Genomic DNA, 20804 nt, shown 5'->3' with positions numbered 1-20804 from the left:
TTCACTCCCCAAATGCCCCCTACCTCTGGGTCTTGGCCAGATCAGCGCCAGGGGCCTGCCTCCCCATGTGCCAAGCCCAGGGTGGCACAGGGATGACGCAGCCAGAGGCAGGACACCACTGCTGGGTGCCGCGCAGCCTCACCACTGCCTACGTCAGAGCTGCCCACAACAGCAGGCTCAGCATGACGTCGACCTGCTAAGTAGGCTAAGTGGCTTTAACAAACGCACAGATGTCATTCATTCAGGGAGAGTGGGCGAGGAGCTGGAGGAATCTGAAGTGCTCCTTCACACGGAGAAGCCACAACCAGATGCCAGCTTCCTCTTCAACACTGCAACACCGAGGGGCACAAGGCACCACGCTGATCCGGCTCTCCTGGAAGCGGGCTGAGCTGACCCCAACACACATCCATCGCCAGAGAAGAGGCAGGAGGCAGCGTTGTGAGGGACAGCAGAGGCCAGGCCTGCAGCTCCTGTGCCGAACCCGGGGGCTGTGAGCCCACCCTCGGGTCCCCGGTCCCATGGGTGTGCCGAAACCGCACCCAGTGCTGCCACCAACCAGGCTAGCCAAGCCATGCTGGCCACAGCACACGGAGGTCCCTCCCACAGAAAGAGGAGGCAGTCTCCCTTCAGCACCAAAGCCAGAGGGGGAAGCCACACTACGCAGAGTCCAGGGAGCTGCCTCAGGGCCGGCGCTGCCCTCACGGAACCCCGCAGCAGGGCAGCGACTGCATACACCAAGAAAAGTCCCCCTTTGCCTCAGCAAGTTCAAGCTATTACCCTGATGCCAGTCGGCACTGCGGCATACTGAGTCAGGCCACCACCTGGAGGCAACGGTTCGAATCCCGGCTGCTCCACTTCCAACCCAACTCCCTGCTGACACGCCTGGGAGAGGCAGTGAAGGATGACCCAAGCGCTTGAGCCCCTGTGCCCACCTAGGAGGCAGCCACGGTGGGGTGCGGCAGCCATGGAAGATGCCTCTTTCGCTCCATCCCTCACTCGTTCTCTGTTAACTCCCCAATACATATACATCTTTAAAATACAACAAATGTCCTGATGAGTTCACCCTGCCACCGTGTACCCCCCGTGACTGCGAGGACCATGGCCTCCAGGGACACGCGCTTCCTCCCCACTCCCCCTCCACAGTCCCCTTCCGGGACCACCAAGACGTGCTCAGCTCACGGGGACCCCGTGGCCTTAGGGACCGGCAGGCAGCAGCAAGCAGGCCCAGGCCTCCCCACCTCCCGAACAAGCCACAAAGCCCTCCTCAGTCCCTACCTCACCGGATACAAATTCCTCACAGGAAAGGACCATGGCAGCTCATTCAGGTGCCCTGACCTTGCAAACAGCCCAGATGCCAGCTCAGCCCAAGACCTCCAGGGCTGTGTCTCCAGGAGCCTTGCCAAGGACATACTTCCATCGCTACTTACAAAGGAACAGGCACCATGATCTGAAGGTGAAAGTGAAAAGCTGAAATCTTCAAACAGAAACCCACAGAGCTTATCAATGCACAGCTAACACTACCATACAACCACCTCAAGCTGGTAAGAAGCCCAGCCAAGGAGTGAAACTGACGGGACCTCGGCACCATCCACGGCAGGTGCTCAACCGCCACTCCACGGCAACACTGAAGGGCCGAGAACCTGCTGACCCAGCCCCCAAATCCCCAAGGGCCACCTCACTGCAGCACGAGCACTGACCAGCTGACCAGATAGAACGGCATCGTGGCCTCACGTCATCACGCATCGAGCAAGCCCAGGAACAAGGAAAGTTGACGTACTCATGGACACCCGGGCCTTCAACAGGTCCCCACCGTCCCACACACCAAACACGCCAACGGCAAGACCACCAGCCACTGGCACATCTGACCCTGCAGGGGTCAACTTCAGACAGCCCAAGGGCCCAGCTCTGCTTCCCAAGCAAGCTGAACAGATTCTGCCTGACAGACTGGAAAACAGCCGTGGCAAGGCAAGAACCAGTGCCATCCTTGCAGCCCACCAGTGGCCAGAAGAAGTGGCTCCAGGCCTTGCCCCCGGCCTGGCCATGGGACCATACTCCCCGGAGGCTGAGAGAGCCTCATAGAGTATTTAATTAAATGCTCTGCGCCTACTGGTTTATGTACTAGGGAACACTAATTTTAGAAAACCGATTAGCTGGTTCTTTTTAACTGTATGTTATTGTAGCTAAGGTCAAATTCTTTACTGAAACTATGGCAACGAAACCCCAGCATTCTCTGCTAAGGAGACTGTGGTGAAGCATCAAGTGTGCGGCACGCCCCCAGCGGCTGGACAAACCCGGGGGCTCCGGTCACTTCCCACCTTGACCCCAAGGGCCATGCCTGCGGGAAGGGCTCTGGGCAGAGGGGACACCAGCCACAGACCTGTGCGAGCAGCAGGCCAAGCGAGCTTCCACACAAGTGTCATCACTGATCACATTTTTAGACACGTGTAATTTTAGCATCAGCAAACATCCAGACATCTCAGAAACACCCAAATTGGAACTCGGATGTACCCGGAAAAATACCAGAGGGGAAAAAGCACATGCAAATCTCAGAAAGAGGAATAACTGGACAACTTATTCATTTTTCTTGCACCAACATGCAGCTACCATTTCCTCAAGGACCTAGCCTTCCCCTCCCGCCCTCTCTCTCTCACACACACACACCACTCGCCAACAGGTGGACATGGGGTCAGTGCCAACAGCACGCGTGTTGCCGAGAGCCATGCTGGCCTCTCGCCCTGGCGACACACTCCTCCTGGCCCAGCACTGTGGGAGCAGCAGCTCCTACACCGGGGCGGGGGCGGGGGCGAGCGACACCCTGGCAGACAGGCTGATGGGAAGGAACTCGGGGCCAGAGGGAGGCGCAGCCCTGGGGAAAGAGTGGACGGCGACACCTTCCTCCTGTCTGTCAAGGTCCCTGGAATCCCCGCTGTTTGGAGTAAGATAAACACCACTTCCTCTCGGAGCTGACTCTGTAACTCTATCCCGAAGGCAGGATTACTGCCCGAGCACAGGAGCTGCCAGAACCGAAGCATGGCCCGAGGGGACACCAGGGACTCCTGGGGAGGCCACAGGTCCCATTCTCTGAGGATGGCCACACAGAAACAATCAAGGTCACCAGGAAAGCTGACCCTGACTGCCTGGTCACCACAGCCAGGCTGACCTCCCGTAAGACGAGATGTCCTCCAGGCTGGAGCTGCGGAACCGGTTACCACAGCCAACGGAGTGCTGAGAGACGCCCACCTCACCCTCTGCGCCAGCACCGGCCTTGGGCTCACAGAGGCCCAACAGCTGGAGGAGCACCTGCTCCCAGCACTCCCCACCACAGTGCTTCGCGCACCCCAGCACCTCTCAGCTGCTCTTCGAAGCCTGACTCGGGCAGGTGTGTGGCACAACAGCACAGCTCTGCTCCGATCCACCCTGGAAGGCCGCAGCTGACGGCTCAGCTGATAGGTTCTTGCGATGTACGTGGGACACCCAGACCCAACGGCTGGTATACCCAGCTCAGCCTGGCCTAGTAGGGCCTGCTGTGGGCACTTAGAGGGTGAATCAACCAATGCTGACCTCTCACATAAACTGTAAGCATAACGTTTTGAAACCAGGATCCTGACACAGAGAGGCCTCTGCCTTTCTAGCAGGTCACCTTTTCAAAACCCTACCGACCCCCCTTCACGACTCCGCCCACCTCCGGCGCAGGCCTGGTCCCCCCCCACGCCCCCTTCCTGAGCTCCCAGTCTGGACGCAGTCTGCAACCTCTCCAGCTGCTGCTGGCCCAGGGCTCCCAGCCAGAGGGCTCCACAGGAAGCCCGGGCGGGTGGAACAGCTGGGTCTGGCGGTGGGAAAACACCAACACGGACGGCCGAGGAACAGCGCGCCTGACCTCTGCCCTGAGTCCCTGGGTTCCCTGTGGGAACGCAGACCACTCAGCCCCAGCACACGGGCATCTGCCCAGAGTTCACAGAACCAGGTGTGTCACAAGACCCTGACCTGGGCATTGCTGCCCACAGCCTCACATTCTGCAGCTCTGGCCTGTAACTCAAGGGAGGGCCCCAAGTGGGCATCCCAGAAATGCAGAGTTCCAGGCCCCATTCCTACCTGTTGCAGGAGCCAGAAGCCTCCTGACAGGTTCAAGTTTCAGAAGCAATGCCCTCAAGGGCTGTGTAAACCCAATGCACATGCCAGAGCACCCACTATGGGCACAGCCTGGGACTAGGCTTGGTTCCTGACCCCTGAGTTATAGCATACATACAGAGCGGCACTGAAGACGGCCAGGCACTCCATTGAGGGCTTCCCAGGCATAAAGTCAGGGGTCCTTAAGGAGTTCCCGTGAGACAGACTTCAGACAAGGAGCCGGAGCCATGGTCCTGTTCAGCAGGTCACCCCAGGGCCATGGCCACAGACAGCAAGGCTGGCAGTCACCCCACAACACCTGGATGCAGATCCGTATGCGAACAGGGCAGCCCGCCCGCCCAAGCAGACAGAGAGGGTGCAAGACGTGGGAAGGACACGCTTGGGTTCAGGTGATGGGGTATCAGACATGAGTAGGAGGCCGAGCCAAGGCCCCAGCCCACCAACAACCAGCAGCAAACAGAGCCATGGGCCACGGTCCAGGTCGTGCAGTGGGGACTGGCCAAGGCAGCTGAGCAGGCTTCTGCAAGCCCTCCAGCCCAGGGGCATCCTAAGCACACCAGGGACCCACCAGGGTCCTCTGTGGCACTGCACCCAATCCTTCCTGACACAGAGGCATCAAGGAGAAACGCACAGCCCAGGGAGGGGCGGGCTGCAGCAGCCCAGGGGACGTGGGCAGGCAGGGTGGCAGCAGGTGCACCACCACTTGGGGAATACCTGGTCATCATGCATGGCAGTGACCATTTCAAGGGGCTTCTCAGAGTCCTGAGTTCAAACCCAGGCTCTGCCTCTTTCAGCTGGGACCAATACGTCACATCTCAGTCAAGGGCACGTGCCTCATGGGATTTATGAGAATGAAGTAGCATGCACTAAGGAGGCTAAGTCACAAACTAATCACCCACTGCCCGTAAGTACTACGCAAGGCAGCCACTAGGACCTGCATCCACAGAGAACAGGCTATCATCCAGAAAAGAAAACTCCCTCTGGTCTCTGGCATAGAGCAGTAAAGAGATGGACATGGAGGGCCTATGCGGGAGGGGACACGGGGAGGGGGATACAGGGAGGGGGCTCTGAGGAGGGGGATAAGGGGAAGGAGCTATGGGGAGAGGATACAGGGAGGGGGCTATGAGGAGGGGGATAAAGGGAGGGGGATATGTGGAGGGGTCTGGGGAGGGGGAGCTGGGGGAGGGGGATATGGGGAGAGGATACGGGGAGGGGGATACAGGGAGGGGGCTATGGGGAGGGGGATACGAGGAGGGGGATATGGGGAGGGGGATACGAGGAGGGGGATACAGGGAGGGGGCTACGGGGAGGGTGCTATGGGGAGGGGGATATGAAGAGGGGGATATGGGGAGGGGGATATGGGGAGGGGGCTATGGGGAGGGGGCTATGGGGAGGAGGCTATGGGTAGGGAGCTATGGGGAGGGGAACTGCAAGCCAACCACCCCCACTTCAGCTTCCTCACCTGTCAAATGAGGAAGGCCAAGGATGACATCCAGTGCAAGGGACCCCACAGAACTCGACTCTGGTCTGAGGACAGGATGGCAATCCTGTCAGCCAAAACCCAGGTCCTCGATCCTCCACCACACACGGGCATCAGGCCCAGGCAGCACCAAGCCTGTGACCCAGTTACACTCATGGCCACTTCTAAGTCTGCTGTGCCCTCCAGGCTGGGAGGCCACTAGACCAGCAGGCACTTGTGTCCTCTGAACTGGACACACCTGTTGCTCCCAACCCTCAACAGGAAGCCCCTCAAGTACTGGAGTCTCACCGCAGGGCTCCGGCGTCTACACCCAGAGGCGCCTGAGGCGTCCATGCAGTGTGGGCTTTAAGCAGCACAGCTCCTGGTCAGACCCAAGGAGGCGGATCCTAGGGAGAATGCCGTATCGCAGCACGCCGGATGCCCACAGGGCCCAGAGAGAGCTCCATGGCATGCGAGATGCCCAGGGCTCAGGGAGGATGCCATGGCAGGAAGGATGCCCACAGGGCCCAGGGAGGATGCTGTGATGCACGGGATGCCCACGGGCTCCAGGAGGATGCCATAGTATGCAGGATGCCCACGGGACCCGGGAGGATGCCATAGTATGCAGCATGCCCACAACAGTGCCCTCAGGGACACACTGGGACCTGACTGAAATAACAGTGTGTTCTCTTTACACGGGGTCTGCTGGGGCAAGACTGAGATAAGTCAGGAAATGGGAAATGAAAATTCCAAAGCAGACACTAATCTTCTTTTATTAAATTTGGACCAATCCTGTGAAGTTAGAGCAACTTGCAAAAGGCTCTCTGAGGCAGCTCTATGCGTGCACAGCCCTTCCCCAGCTCTGCAGGCACACACCTGACGCTTAAACAGACCGACTCTTCTGCCCTGCTCACCGAGACAGGCAGGAACTGGGTCCTGCACGTGTGCAACGACAGCCATCCTGGATCCAAGGAGCAAAGTCACACACACAGCTTTTGCACAAGGACATTTGAAATTAAGTAGATAGGGACTCGTGCCTCTGCTGACTTGCCAAAAAAGAAGAAATCCTGTTGCTTAGCAACAATTAAAACAATGTGCACTCTGAGGGAGTGGTGTGCAAAAAGGCTAAACTCACGGAGTGCACTGTGGCCACCCAAGGTGACCCTACTGACCCACGAGCTGGCCGTGTCCTCATCTGGCCTCAAGGAAGGCCTAGCCGTGTCTAACCACTCAGTCTTGTCTCGACAGCAACTGGCAATTCCCAAGAACACAGGAACCTACTTCTGGGCAGCAGGCACAGGACTCCCGAACCCAGTGTCCTCCCGCAAGGTGAACCACCTGCGTCTGACACCTATCACGGAGCTACAAATGCAGGGGGCCATGGCAGCCACATCCTGGGACCCCATCTCAGAGATGAGGCTGAGACAAAGCCGAGTCCGCGGGAATCACGAAGGGCAGTGGCCAACTCTGCCTCTTCCCTTACATGTGCCACCTTGCCTGAAGGCAACACTCAGACAGCTCGTACCACTTTCAGTCAAGGCCCTCTCAAAGCCGCTGGCAGCTCCACGGCGGCACAAGTGTCTGCAGTCCTCCCCCACTCATCCGAGCCAGGCCATGGAGCCTTGGGCCCCTTCATCCCCCAGAAGGCATCAGATGTAAAAGAGGTATGTCCCTGCAGGCGCGCAGCAGGCCAGGAGGGTAATCGTGACCAGCAGTAACTGCCTGTTTGGAAACTGCTGGTCAGGAGGATTCTGATCATTTCCAACACAAAGCAGTGACTATTAGGCACTGCACACCTGTCTCAAACTGTCACACCAAACTTCATAAACACAGACAAGTATTTTTTGCCAATTGACACTTATTTAGAAAATAAAATGAAAAGCAGTGCATGTCCACTATCTTCAAGGAGCTTAGAGTCTGCCAGAAAAAGGTAAAATACTACATGGTAAACACTGAAAAATCAGCAGAGATGTGCCAGGTCTGGAGCAGTGCCACGAGGCTGCGAGAGCAAAGCGGGTGTGAAGTGTCACCATGCCCAGTGCACCAGCAGGACACGGGAAGGACGTGGACACAACAGCAGACTGTGGAAGGCGGGCAGTGCCAACACATGTGCGTGCGAGGAAGCATCTCCTACCACGTAGCACCCACCTGACCACAGCCAGCAACTCAACTCCCAGGAACATCAAAGCCAACACCTGGAAGACAGTCACACGACCACAGCACACATGCCATGGCTAACGTGCTTTACCAGGTCCATGCCCAAGTATGCCTGCTGGTCAGTCTGCTTCTCCGTGAGACCCAAGGTCTCCTGGCAGCTGGGAAGGGCACCACCCTCCCATCACCAGATCACCAGGTGTCAGAGGGTCCTGCCCTCCCATCACCAAAGTCATCAGGTATCAGAGAGTCCCACGCTCCCATCACTAGGTTAGCAGGTGCAGAGAGCCCCACCAGGGCCATCAGGTGTCAGAGTCCCGCCCTCCCATCACCAGGCCAGCAGCCTACAGACAGCAGGGCTCCAACATAGCAGTTTCGAGGGCAGGTGTGCAGCCTAGCAGTTAGGACGCCCACGGCTCACGTCAGAGGCCTGCATCACAGAGCTACCTCAGGCTCCTGAGTAACTTCCTGGGTGGAAGCAGGTTCATCAACCTGGCTTCCGTCATCCAGGCAGGAGACACCCAGTCTGGGTTTCCAGCTCCCATGACTCAGCCATGGCCACCATAGACCGTTCTCCCTCTTCGCCTATCAACTCAAAGCAAAACAAAACCCAACTACTCCATCAGCTCAGACTGCACTGTTGAGCTGGCCTGATGGTGCCCAGCCCCACCACAGGTCACAGAGAGCATGCAGGACACAGGAAGGCGCCCGTGCCCTCTCTCCCCATGGTGGGCCCAGCTTTGCCCACCATGAACCCACTCAGGGTTAAGACCAGGCCCCAGCAAGTAAATGTTGAAGACCAACTTCAAGAACTTGTCCCCATCTGCAAAGGAGAATGCACAGTAAAGGACACAGCCAGGCACTACAGCCTGCCCCTGCCTCTCAAAGTTCCCCAGTGCCCTGAGTCCAACAACCCCAAGGGCTAAACTTAAAACAGCAGAAACCCAGCGATCTAAACAGAGACCGTGCTTGGGCAAGGTGGAGGGAGGGAGGAAGAAACATGAGTTCACAACCTCATCGCTGCTAAGCTGGGAGGCTGGCCAGGCCTCACCTTTTTTTGGGGGGGGCGGGAGGTTATGCTTCCTCCAGGCCTCCCACACAGGTGCAGGGTCCCAAGGCTTTGGGCAATCCTCTTCTGCTTTCCCAGGCCACAAGCAGGGAGCTGGATGGGAAGTGGGGCTGCTGGAACACAAACCGGCACCCATATGGGATCCCAGGGCATGCAAGGCAAGGACTTCAGTCACTAGATTACCGCACCAGGCCCAGGGTCACTTTTTTGAAGGTGATGGGCAAAGCCCTCGCCCAGCCTTCCAGGGATGTTAGTAGCCCAGGATGGTGCCAGTCAACCAAGGAGGGGAGGCAAGGGGCCACTCTCATCCTATGGAGGACACAGTACCATCCCAGACCACTCGGCTGAGGGAGGCAGAGGTGAGCGTCACACCACAGTGGGGCAGCAGGCACCTTCGAAGCAACCATACCAAGAAGCCGTGTCCTCGGAAAGTGCAATGGAGCCCACCAGAGAAAACCCACTGGGGTCCCCATTTAACTCTCCTGGCAAAAATCAAACACTCCAGCTGCTGAGCTAGAATTCCATGGGCTCCCTGTCCACAGCAGCTGTGAACCCCAACATCATCACAGGGAAGCCACAATCTCCACCACTGTCCAGTGGAACGGACGAGTTTGGGAACTGGCCCTGGGTCTCAGCTCCCGGTCCCCACTCTCTCCCCCAGCTCCCTGGAGATCTCCTTTCTACTCTCAACCATGAGGCCAGCTGTGCCGGGCTCCACATTCAAGTGAAACCATGTGACATGTGGCGCCCAGGCTCACCCACACTACTGTCCATGCCAGGGGCTCAGCAAGGGCCAGGTTCTTGCTGGGTTTGAAGCTGAACCTCTGCCCAGCCTCAGAACTGAGAACCTTGATCACCCCTGTTCTGCAGCTGGGAAATCCACACCCACATACCCAGCCCAGGGCTGCACAGCTGAGCGTTAGCACAACCCGGGTCTCACACGGCAGTCCTGCCCAGGGTCCCCAACCAGGGCTGCAGAGCTGAGCGTTAGCACAACCCGGGTCTCACACGGCAGTCCTGCCCAGGGTCCCCAACCAGGGCTGCAGAGCTGAGCATTAGCACAACCTGGGTCTGACAGCCAATCCTGCCCAGGGTCCCCAGCCCAGGGCTGCAGAGCTGAGTGTTAGCACAACCTGGGGCTGACAGCCAATCCTGCCCAGGGTCCCCAGCCCAGGGCTGCAGAGCTGAGTGTTAGCACAACCTGGGGCTGACAGCCAATCCTGCCCAGGGTCCCCAACCCAGGGCTGCAGAGCTCATGGAACAGAAAAATCCAAGTGCTAGGTGCAGCTCATGATACTGGGAGTCACATGGCCAGAACACAGAGAGACCAGGGAAGATGGAAGGGCTCCTTTGGCCACTCACCAGTCACTGGTGTTGTCAACCTCCTGGGCCCGAACCCCACAAGGAAACAGTGTACAGGGGCCGGAAGGGGCCCCACCACCCTCAGCATGGCGTCTCAACATCGTGGAGCCCTCTACCTAGAAAGGCAGCGAGGCCTTCCAGAGACAGATCTTTCTCTTCCCTTAAGGAGAAAGCGAGGAAGCCTCACAGCACAGCAGCACACCACAGCCAAAGGGACACTGTTCACTGTGTGCCCTGCACTGTGCAGGCCGGAGGCCCAGGAACCCTGCACCTGCGCAGCAGCAGCCTGCCAGGCTGGAGGCGCAGGGACCCCACACCTGCATGGGAGCAGCCTGCCAGGCTGGAGACATGGGGATCCTGCACCTGCATGGGAGCAGCCTGCCAGGCTGGAGGCATGGGGATCCTGCACCTGCATGGGAGCAGCCTGCCAGGCTGGAGGCGCGGGGACCCCACACCTGCACAGAAGTAGCCTGCCAGGCTGGAGGCGCAGGGACCCCACACCTGCATGGGAGCAGCCTGCCAGGCTGGAGACATGGGAATCCTGCACCTGCATGGGAGCAGCCTGCCAGGCTGGAGGCGCGGGGACCCCACACCTGCGTGCAGGAAAGGCCCTGGGCAGGTGTGGAGCTAGCCCACATTCACAAAGCCAACCACAGAGTTCTCTTGCAACCAGATTTTCCCACCTGTGCAAAGCAGCTCATCGCCCAGAAAAGTCTAGATTTCAATGGAGAAAAGCAGCCCACAATTCCTGCATGGCCAGGCCTGAGTTCTTCTCGTAGTCTCTACCAGTCACTCTTACCCTGTCCTCCAGAGCCACCCCAGTTGCACACCAAGGATTGTGCACGTTCACCCCACTGTCAGGAGAACACGTGCACCCTCGCCACAGCCAGCCTGCCTATTTTCCTGTACTAACCTTGTAGTCAAACGTGACACGGAAGGCCCTACGGACAGGTGTCAAGCAAAAGCAACCAGACACAGATGCACTCTCACTCGTGTTCAGATCCACGGGAGCAGAGTCAGATGGTGTTTCCCAGGGTAATCAGGGCGAGGTGGGGGAGCTGGAGGAATCAACCGGAGATTCCACGATCCTCCGTAAGACTGAAAATGGTCAGAGTCCCTGACACTGCTAGCAGAGCAGAACTTAAGTGTCCCTCAGGAAAAACCAAGTCCGTGGGCAAGCTCTGGCCGTTCCCGGCATCCAGGGACCAAAGCACCCTTAGGTGCAAAAGGTCCCACCACCCTCGAGTGAGAACATCACCCTGCCAGTCTCAAGAGAAACGGCTACCTTTGAGTGGATTCTCTTTTCTTCAGCTTTTATCAAAAGGTCCTGAAGCACTATCCAGTAAGAACTTGTCATTCTAATGACACCATCTGCAAACAGCCAGACACAGGCTGTCCATCAAAGGCCCAATCCAGTGTGCTCTGAGCCCTGTGCAGCAGGCAGGACCCACGGGGGAAGCCAAGCTCCCACCCCCACAGCCACTGTGCAGTGGAATGCTGAGTGTTCACGGATCCAAAGTCCTCCCCTGATCGTTTCAATTAGTGACAAGAGCAGAGAACCACAAGAAAGAAAAAGCAAATTAGTCATCATCTCGGGTACCATGTCCAACACTTCCTGCAGCAAACCAAGCCATATGCAGAGGAAGACACCAAACATGGGAGACACAGCACCAGAAAGGCAACCAGCCTCGGGTGTTCCAGGCCAAACCAGAGCCCAGCAGACGGCTGTGACCACAGCAGCAGCGGCTGGAAGAGCGAGAGCCACCCACACCACCAACACTCCCTATGTTTGCAGAGGATGGGCAGCTCCCAGCTCCCCCTGACGGAGGCGCTCAGAAACCCATCGCCACCTTAACGGATGTAGGCATCTCTTGTAACTCATGCAGCTGAGGACTGAAACCACACTGAAAAAGGGCAATCCAACCTAGAATGACAAAACAGAACCAGCCTCACGCACTCGGCAGTGCACTTGGGGAGTCGCCCAAGAGCCTCAGGCTGCTGCAGGAAGGCCTCTGTCTTACCTCTGAACTTCTTGGGTGGGTTGTTAAGGTCCCCGGTTTCCGGCTGCACAACACAGCGGTCGTCCACCAGGCTGCAGAGGAGACACAGATACACACACATTACCTGGCGCCCCAGACCTCTCCTGCGTATGTCTTGCCTGCAGCATCCTCCAGCCACAGGCTGCTTACGCTACAGCTGCCACTACACGTGGAGCTGAGCCCAGACCGAGCCCAAGGTCAGGCTGCCGAGCCCCCAGACACATCTGTGATGCATGTGGGCCCAGCCAGCTGTACCGCCGATACTGCGGGCATGACGAGGGGCCAGAGCATCCCTCAGCAGGTTGGCAGGCGGCACGTTGGTGCCAGGCACCGAGCTGGGTTGTGGAAAGTAAGGATGACCAGGAGCTGGTCTCCACCCTCAGGAGCCCGGGGAGGGTGCCAGGCTGCCAAGAGCAAGACAAAAACCATGCTGCAGCCAGAGAGGAAGTGTGCTCGAAGCTGTCCATGAGGCTGCAGACGAGGTGGACAGAGGACCTCAGGTGGAGACGAGGTCAGGCCAGAGGACGAGGAGGAAGCCGCTGAGGAGACCAGGAGCTCAGAGAAAGGAAAGGACTCGGGCCAGTGTGAAGCAGGAACGAGGCCCCAGGGATGGGAAGCCCAGATCCACCCAGCCAATGACACGACACTGTTTCACAGTTAGTGCTTCTTCTAACAGGCTACTGCTCTCAGAAGCCTGGATTTGGTCAAGTTCCTGACACTACCTCATGTCCCAAGCAATCTAAGAACCTGCTCCCAGCCAAAACACTGGGGTTTCCTGGGGTGCCTTTCCAGGCCCCCGACACACAGGGTCTCCTGGGGTGCTTCCAGGCTGACATGCCGGGGTCTCCAGGGTATCTTCCCAGGCCCCCGACATGCCGGTGTCTCCTGGGGTGACTTCCCAGGCCCCCACACACTGGTGTCTCCTGGGGTGACTTCCCTCCAGGCTCCCTGTCAGTTCTTGAAGCCTGCCCCTCTCTAACACCCAGGTTCAGAGCCCCCATCTGTCCTACAAAGCACCCGGGCCTTTCTTACCCAGGCACCCCGATACACTGGCAAGTGTGGCCAGGGAGACACCCAAGGCAGCCACTCGCTCAGTTCATAGGGGTGGGCGAGCCTAGAGGTCTAGGGTCCCCACCAGCAGGTGTCTTCATCAGCTTCAAGACACAGGACCTTGTCTACTGGCAAGGAGGACAGCAAGTTCAATGGCTCGCGTCTCCTAGGAAAGTCAAGAGCAACGCGTGGCCACAGGACAGCCGCTCGCTGAGCCCCGCGTGGGGACAAAGGGGACACTCAGAATCCAAAGCAGGGCTGGGCTGACACATCATCATGTACTCAACAAAAACAAGCGACAGGGGACCCCATTCAGCTCCTGGCACTGGAACTGTGCCTGGGCCATCTCTCTTCGCCCCACGAATCAGGCTTGCCACCTGAGAAATGGGATCGCAGGATTCAAGCATTCTAAACTAGGGCACAGGGGTATTCATCAGACTGCTCTCAACACTGACACGGGGCCTGTTCTCCCCAGCATGTGGCCGCAGCATCCGGGCCCACACCACCAGTTGCTGGTTCATACAGAGCAGGCCCACACAGACCCTCTTCAAGGTCGACAAAGACAGGACATTTGCAGGGGGCAAGCACTCCTGTGCCAACAGGACACGGCTGGGGAGGCAGCCAGCACCCCTATGCCAATGGGACAGGGGTGGGGAGACAGGTGGCTGCCACGACTACAGAAACGGCACCCACACCAAGAGCAGGAAAGCAGGTCAAACCCGATCTTCCCATCCACTTTGACATGAGCGGTTTTCAAGTACAGGACAGCAAGGAAGGGGACTAAACAGGCACTAGACTGTAACGCCTAGAAGCCCTCAGGTTGCCGTGGAGAGCAGGGGCTTGGCCCTCTGCAGCAACACTTGAGGGGAGGACCAAAAAGCAGGGGAGGCCCCTGACAGATGCCTTGCTGAGCAGGAGCCCCAGGGAAAGGCAAGCAGGCAGGGAGGCACCAAGGTGTCGGGACAGGGCAGCAACAGTGAGGCTGGGCAGGGCACCCGGTAAGGACCTGTGCACACACGGTGAGGAGGGCAAGATGGCCCCGCTGGCGCCGAGACCCAAGCCTTCCAAGCCGCGAGCCCCTGGGCAGGTGCTATCACCACCTGAAGTGAGGAAGTCTGACCCTCGGGACAGTGCTCAACTCCTGAGGACCTGAGGGGGTCCTGAGGGGTCGGGAGCTGGGGACACAGCTCGCTGCCTGACACAATGTGAACACCCACAGCTTGTAGGAGAGGGGGCTGGGGGTGCTTACCGCTGCCACTTATCACAGCTGCTGTCACTGCTGAAAAAGACAAGAGGGCAAGACTCAACCGTGGGGACGCGCAGGGGATGGGGCCAGCCGGAGAGGGACGGCCAGGGTGGCACTGTGGGGACGGGCAGGGGATGGGGCCAGCCGGAGAGGGATGGCCAGGGTGGCACTGTGGGGACGGGCAGCGGATGGACCAGTCAGAGAGGAATGGCCAGGGTGGCATCGTGGGGACGGGCAGGGGATGGGGCCAGCCGGAGAGGGACAGCCAGGGTGGCATTGTGGGAATGCTCAGGGCATGAGGCCAGTCAGAGAGAGACAGCCAGGGTGGTGTGCTCGAAGGTGGCAGCTCTGTGAGCAGCCACGGATCACACCACCAAATATGGCCAGTGCAGAACCGGCCATCACGTCAAATCCATGCAGTGAAAGGGCAGGTCTTCTGAGTGACACTTTTCTACTGGAAATGATGGTCTCATTGGCGCTGAGGGAACCTACATGGGTGCCTGACATGCTGTGAGCACACGCTCCAGCCAGCAGCTGCTGGGGACGAACTCCCACCAAAATCAACAAGGCCACCTCAGTCCTCACACCTTGCATTCCCACACTCCGTGCATAATAGGCTGGGGTGTCTGCATCTCCATGAAGCTCCAAGCCATGCCCATCTGTCACTCTGCAGTGCACAGAGCAGCTCTGACTGGGCAGAGTTCTGCTGCAAGAACACAGGCATCCCAGCAGCCCTGCCCTTGCACACACAGCAGACGGTGCAGTGGGCATCCCAGGAGCCCTGCCCTCGTGCCAATGGGTGCAGTAGGCATCCCAGTAGCCCTGCCCTGGTGCCAATGGGTGCAGTGGGCATCCCAGCAGCCCTGTCCTGGTGCCAATGGGTGCGGTGGGCATCCCAGGAGCCCTGTCCTGGCACACATGGCAGATGGTGCAGTGGGCATCCCAGGAGCTCTGCCCTGGCACACATGGCAAATGGTGCAGTGGGTATCCCAGGAGCCCTGCCCTGGTGCCAATGGGTGCAGTGGGCATCCCAGTAGCCCTGCCCTGGCACACACGGCAGACAGTGTGCAGTGGGCATCCCAGCAGCCCTGCCCTGGTGCCAATGGGTGCAGTGGGCATCCCAGGAGCCCTGCCCTGGCACACATGGCAGACGGGGAATGGTGACAGCTCAGGGGCCTTAGCTGGCGTCTAAGTACCCAGCTTTACCTTCTCGGCCACTCCCACTGCACACCTGCCTCCTACATAAGGCGGGCCAGACGCAAGGAATGCCCAGCTAATGGACCTCACGGCCAAGGTGTGGCCCTCTCGGGGAGGAGAGCTCTCACACCAGCACGGGAGGCCGAGGTGTGGCCCTCTTGGGGAGGAGAACAGCCTGTTCTCACACCAGCATGGGATTTGCTATCTGTGAACCTGTCACCTTTGGAAAAGCCAAGGAAAACAGTCGCATTTTGTAACTAGAGAGAAAAGAAATCCCAGTTTGTAAGACATCTGAAACAAATCGTGTCACATTAAAAAATAATAACAAAATGAGCAAATGTGTTCTTACCCCAAGGTGCTAATGAACCCATTTGTGGAGCCCTCGGCGTACAAGGAACAAATGTCTCCGATGTGCAGGAAACTAGACATTTTGTCAGACATGTTTCTGCTGAAAACCCTAGAGAAAGTAAAACAAACACAGTTAGCAAGACACGCTCCGAGAGCGGCAGAACAGGTCACCAAGTCACTTCCCCGGAGCACCCCTGGAGAAACACACTGGAGTCAGTCGGCCAAGAGCGGGCCCCCCGAGCCAAGTCAGGACGCACGCCGGCTTCTCCCTGTGCACAACTCATTGCAGGAGATTCCAGCCACGTTAGCATTTGCTTCCAGCAAACCGTGCCAGGACCAGACTCCACACTGTGGCCCCGGGAACGTAAAGGCAGGGAACTCAGCCAGGAGCCTTGTCGTGACCACCGAGCTGGAAACTGGCGTGCAGGGGACGCCAACATATCCGAGTGCCTACTCAGAGGGGAAAGGTGCAAGGAAGCATCTGGCGCCAGGCACGGCCCAGCACAAACGCCCCCGCCAGGTCCAGGGCACCGGAGTACACGCAACAGAAGACAACTAACCCACAGACACTGGCAACCAGTGAGAAACCTCCCGTATCGCCTAACTCGGGAGAGGCCTGAACAGACGTCAGCACGGCCCGTCCAGATGTGGACAGCAGTGACAAGGTCCCTGGCCACTGGCACACGGCCAGTCTAGGCAGGCCCAGCCAACACTTGCCACATAGCCCAGCAACCACAGAACACACACCCAGAGGTCAACAAGAATTCTGACATGGCTCACACTGACAGCGTCCACTGGGGACAGAGGTAGTGAGGAGTGGCTGCCAAATGCAAGACACTGAACCGATCCTCAAAGCACAGACTCAGCGACAGAGACGGCAGCTCCCAGGTCTAGGCTACAGACCTGGAGGGTGGTGGGGACAGCCCAAGACCTCACTGGTCAACGCAGACTCTGACAAGACCCTGGCACCTCCCCACCAAGGCACAGGAGCCGGCGTGGTGCGGCAGCTGCTTTGGACAAAGCAGTCCCCAGCAGGCATCAGCGTGGAAGCCCAGGCAGCTTGGTAAGGAATGGAAGCTGCTAGAAGCCAAGCGTGCAGACCTCGCAGTCCTGGCTGAGAGCAGCTCAGGAGTCAGACCTGTGTCCACAGCACTCGGACACGGCTGGAGAGGGAAGCGTTTCACCGCCCTGCAGGACAGCAACCAAGATGTAACAGACCCAGGGCCCAAGGAGATGCCGCAACAACACACACGGGGTCCAGCACTGGCCCACCAACTGCCACCTGCGGTGCCGACTGCTCACTCTGATGACACCACTGGGAGAAAGGTCATACAAACATCCTCTGTCTGAACCCTGGCAGCCACAACAAGTGACAGACATTCCCCAGGACTGCGTGGCTGCTGGGGTGAGGAGGTGACGGGGAGCAGGAAGTCCTGAGTGCTCATCCTCCTACGGAGCCATTCCTAACTTTTCCATCAAAGACACAGAGAGCACTTTCACAAATAAGAAAAAAAAAGACACGACACCATCTTTGTAACCCATGTGCTACTTCAGGTGAGACAACCGGACCAGCAACAGCGTGAGCCACACAGGACAGCTCCCCAGCGACACAGGCGGGGGCGGGGGGCATCAGGCCAGGGGTCCCAGAGTCAACACACCAGGGGGGAGGGAAAGGACAGCCCTGGGCCCCCACCCTCCCCTCTGCAGGGCCCCTGGAGCAGGGAGGGGGAGGTTCCTGGGAGGAAAGCAAAGACCAGGAAGTCGGGAAGCAGAGGGCCCGGTGCGCAGGCCTGGGCGCACTCCCGGAGACTTCCTGTTGTTCGGGGGAGGGGGGGTGCCTCTTTATCTGATCGAGTGGGGGGGAGCCATCTGTGTCCCACTTCCCTGTCACTCACACAGCTGCTGGGGAATAATACCTACGAGAAAAACAGGGTTAGCGCTAACCCACCATGGAACTACACAGCACTGAGCCAACGGGACGTGCCCCTGCGCCACACACCATGGGTGCCTCTGTGGAAGCACAGGCCACCCTCAGCTCCACCTGACCCCTGCACCTGAGTTCTCATCACAGGCCCCCCTATGGGTAAGAGGGGACAACATCCTATGGAGATGATGCTTGAAAGAACACGCGAGAGGCAGGGCGCAGGCACTGGGCACAGCATGGACGCCCCACTGGAGCCTCCATTCTTACACTTGTGGGTGTGGGTTCCAGTTCCCTGGTGGTGGCTCCTGCTGCATTCTCTGTGACACCCAAAGATGTGCTCTCCTGACATCTGGGAAGATCTCTGCCTCCATCTTTGTCTCTCTTTCAGACACAAGAAAAACAACTTAAAAAGAAAGAGAAGCACTTGTTACTGCGGCGGGCATCTTTGCGCGGTGCAACACCAGCTACCTCCACAAAGCACCCCAGCCATGTGGTTAGCTGGGAAGGGCTGGTGTCAGGGGCTGGAGTGAAGACACCACTCGAATTCCATGTCCTGGAGTGCGGGGCCAGGGCCCAAGTCCCAGCCCTGCTGCTCCTTCCAGCTTCCTGCCACTGCTGCCCTAGGGAGGGGACGAGGGGACGAGGGCTCAAGCAGACACTTCCCTGCCACTCACGTGGGAGAGCCGGATTCAGTCCCCAGCTCCTGGCTTCCACCTGGCCCAGGTCCAGCAGCTGTGGCCACTGGAGAGTGAACCCCTGGGCCTGGTATGGCTAAATCCCTACCCCGCAAGCGCCAGCAACTCATAGGGGTACCAGTTCATGTCCCAGCTGTTCCACTTCCCATCCGGCTCCCTGCTTACAACCTGGGAAAATAGTAAGAGAATGGCCCAAAACCTTGGGACCCTGAAGTGAGACCCAGAAGAAGCTCCCAGCTCCTGCCCATGGATTGGCTGAGCTCTGACCATTGTGGCCATCTGGGGGGTAAAATGGATGGAAGATCTTTTTGTCTCTCTTCTCTGTGAAACCTCATCTGCCTTTCCAATAAAAATAAATAAATATTACAGAAAGTAAATCCAGGAGCTTGCACTGTTTCATTCTTCCACTCGTCTCTCAAATTTTTCTTTCTTTTTTTTTCTCTCTCTCTCATTTTTTTAAACAGTCCACTGAGCCCCTGACACAAGGACCCTCAAGTTCAGGGAAGAACACGCTGCCCAGGACCCTGTAGTGGACAAGCTGCCCCAGGCAGACCTACCCTCAGCTCCCACCACGGAACCTCAGGCCTGGCAAACACGAACCACGCCCCCACCGTGGGGTGCAAAGGCCCAAGCCAGTGCCGGTCACTCACCCACTAACGGGACTCCACCTCTGCCCCCACATTTGGCAGGCCAGCCTCCCCATGCTCAAACACCCATACCAGGAAAACAACACGTGGCCCGGCAGGCTGAGCCATCACTCAGGACACTGGCACCCCTCGAGCGCCAGGCAGAGCCCTGGCTACCCCACTGCCCATCGGGCTCCTTGTTGACGTTGACACACCCAGGGAAAGCAATGTAGGCCTTGGCCCCAGCCACTCACCCGGGGAACCACAAGTTCCTGGCTCCTGGCTTCAGCCTGACCCAGCCCCAGTTACTGCAGGCATTAACAGTGTGAACCAACAGATGTTCAGGTCTCTCTCTTTGTCACGTTACCACTTAAGTGAGCGAACAGAACTGCAGGCAGAAAGATGGACTGTGCCCCTCACTCCCAAGGCCACACAGACAGCTGCCTCCCAAGCATCCGCTCCCCACGTACCGCCTACCCCAAGCCTCCAGGGCTGCTCTCTGCTGGCACAGCCTGGTCTCAAGGCCATTGCTGATCCCGGGCAGGCTCCAGAGCCCATGTGCCTGGCTTCAAAGTCAGCGCCACCCTGTGTCACTGCGAGCCTGGCTCTCCCCAGCCAGAAGGGCATCTGACCCTCCAACAGTCACCTCGCTGACTTGCCTGCACCTGCAGGAGCCCCTGCTAGCAGGCCACTGCCTGGCCCAGGGCAGCTCAAAGGGGGCTCTCAGGGCAGCTGCAGCAGGCAGACGGAGGGCACGCAGTCCGCCAAGCTTCACACCACCACCGGCACCTGACTTCCCTTGCTGGCCTCCAGACCCCACCCTGAGCGAGCCACACAGGCCAGGGGCACACGATTCAGTTCCTAAGAAAGACACGAATAGAAATGTGGCAACTCAGAGGTCTCCGGGGAGTGGAGAAGCCAGAGACATGGTCTGCGGGCTCCAGGCCCTCCACAGCAACAACTCCCAAGGGAGCACTCTGTGGCCAGCATCTCCAAGGGTTCTGCCGCTGCCCACCCACGGCAGCCCAGCGTGCCAGCAAGAACTCAGGCTCCACCCAACCCCTCTCTTCCTCCCGCTGCAGAAGCCTGGTAGCACCTCCAATCTCCCCTCACTCACCCCCACACCATATCCGCTTCCACCTGCCTCAGAAGCAGCATCACCAGAAAGCTCTCCCCAAACCCCGCCCTCAGGAGCTCCCTGCACTGGGGGTCCCTCCTCCCCACCCAGCACCCCAGGCATCTGTGTGCACTGAGCAATGTCCGGCCCCTCCCTCAGGCACGCCTCACTCCCCCAAGGTCCAGCTCTAAATCCGCCCAGGCACAGGCAAACATTTGTCAAATCAGTGAATAAAGAAGCCTGACCAAGCCCCAGGCCTCACTGATTCCCATGTCACTGCGTCACCGACCCCACACCTCCACCCACCCAACCCAGAATTCACCTTTCCCCTCAGCCTGCTCTGCACACACCTGGAATTTTCCAGAAGCACTCCAGAGCTCTTTAAGATCT

General features: G+C 58.5%; 1 protein-coding gene across 2 annotated transcripts in view; it reads right to left on the bottom strand.

The window, feature by feature from the left end:
- ITPR1 (inositol 1,4,5-trisphosphate receptor type 1) overlaps positions 1-20804 on the bottom strand; it is a 215994-nt gene that overhangs the window by 178798 nt on the left and 16392 nt on the right. For both annotated transcript variants that reach the window (XM_040995101.1, XM_040995102.1), the window contains exons 3-4: positions 16054-16161; positions 12194-12264 (exon numbers count right to left, since the gene is read on the bottom strand). In XM_040995101.1, coding sequence (XP_040851035.1) covers positions 12194-12264; positions 16054-16145 — 163 coding nt within the window. In that variant the 5' untranslated portion in view covers positions 16146-16161. The remainder of the gene's footprint in view (positions 1-12193; positions 12265-16053; positions 16162-20804) is intronic.

The sequence above is a fragment of the Ochotona curzoniae genome, unplaced genomic scaffold, assembly GCF_017591425.1.
Source record: "Ochotona curzoniae isolate NIBS_2020 unplaced genomic scaffold, NIBS_Ocur_1.0 contig_908, whole genome shotgun sequence".
Classification (NCBI taxonomy): Eukaryota; Metazoa; Chordata; class Mammalia; order Lagomorpha; family Ochotonidae; genus Ochotona; species Ochotona curzoniae.
This window is presented reverse-complemented; position numbering and strand designations above follow the sequence as displayed.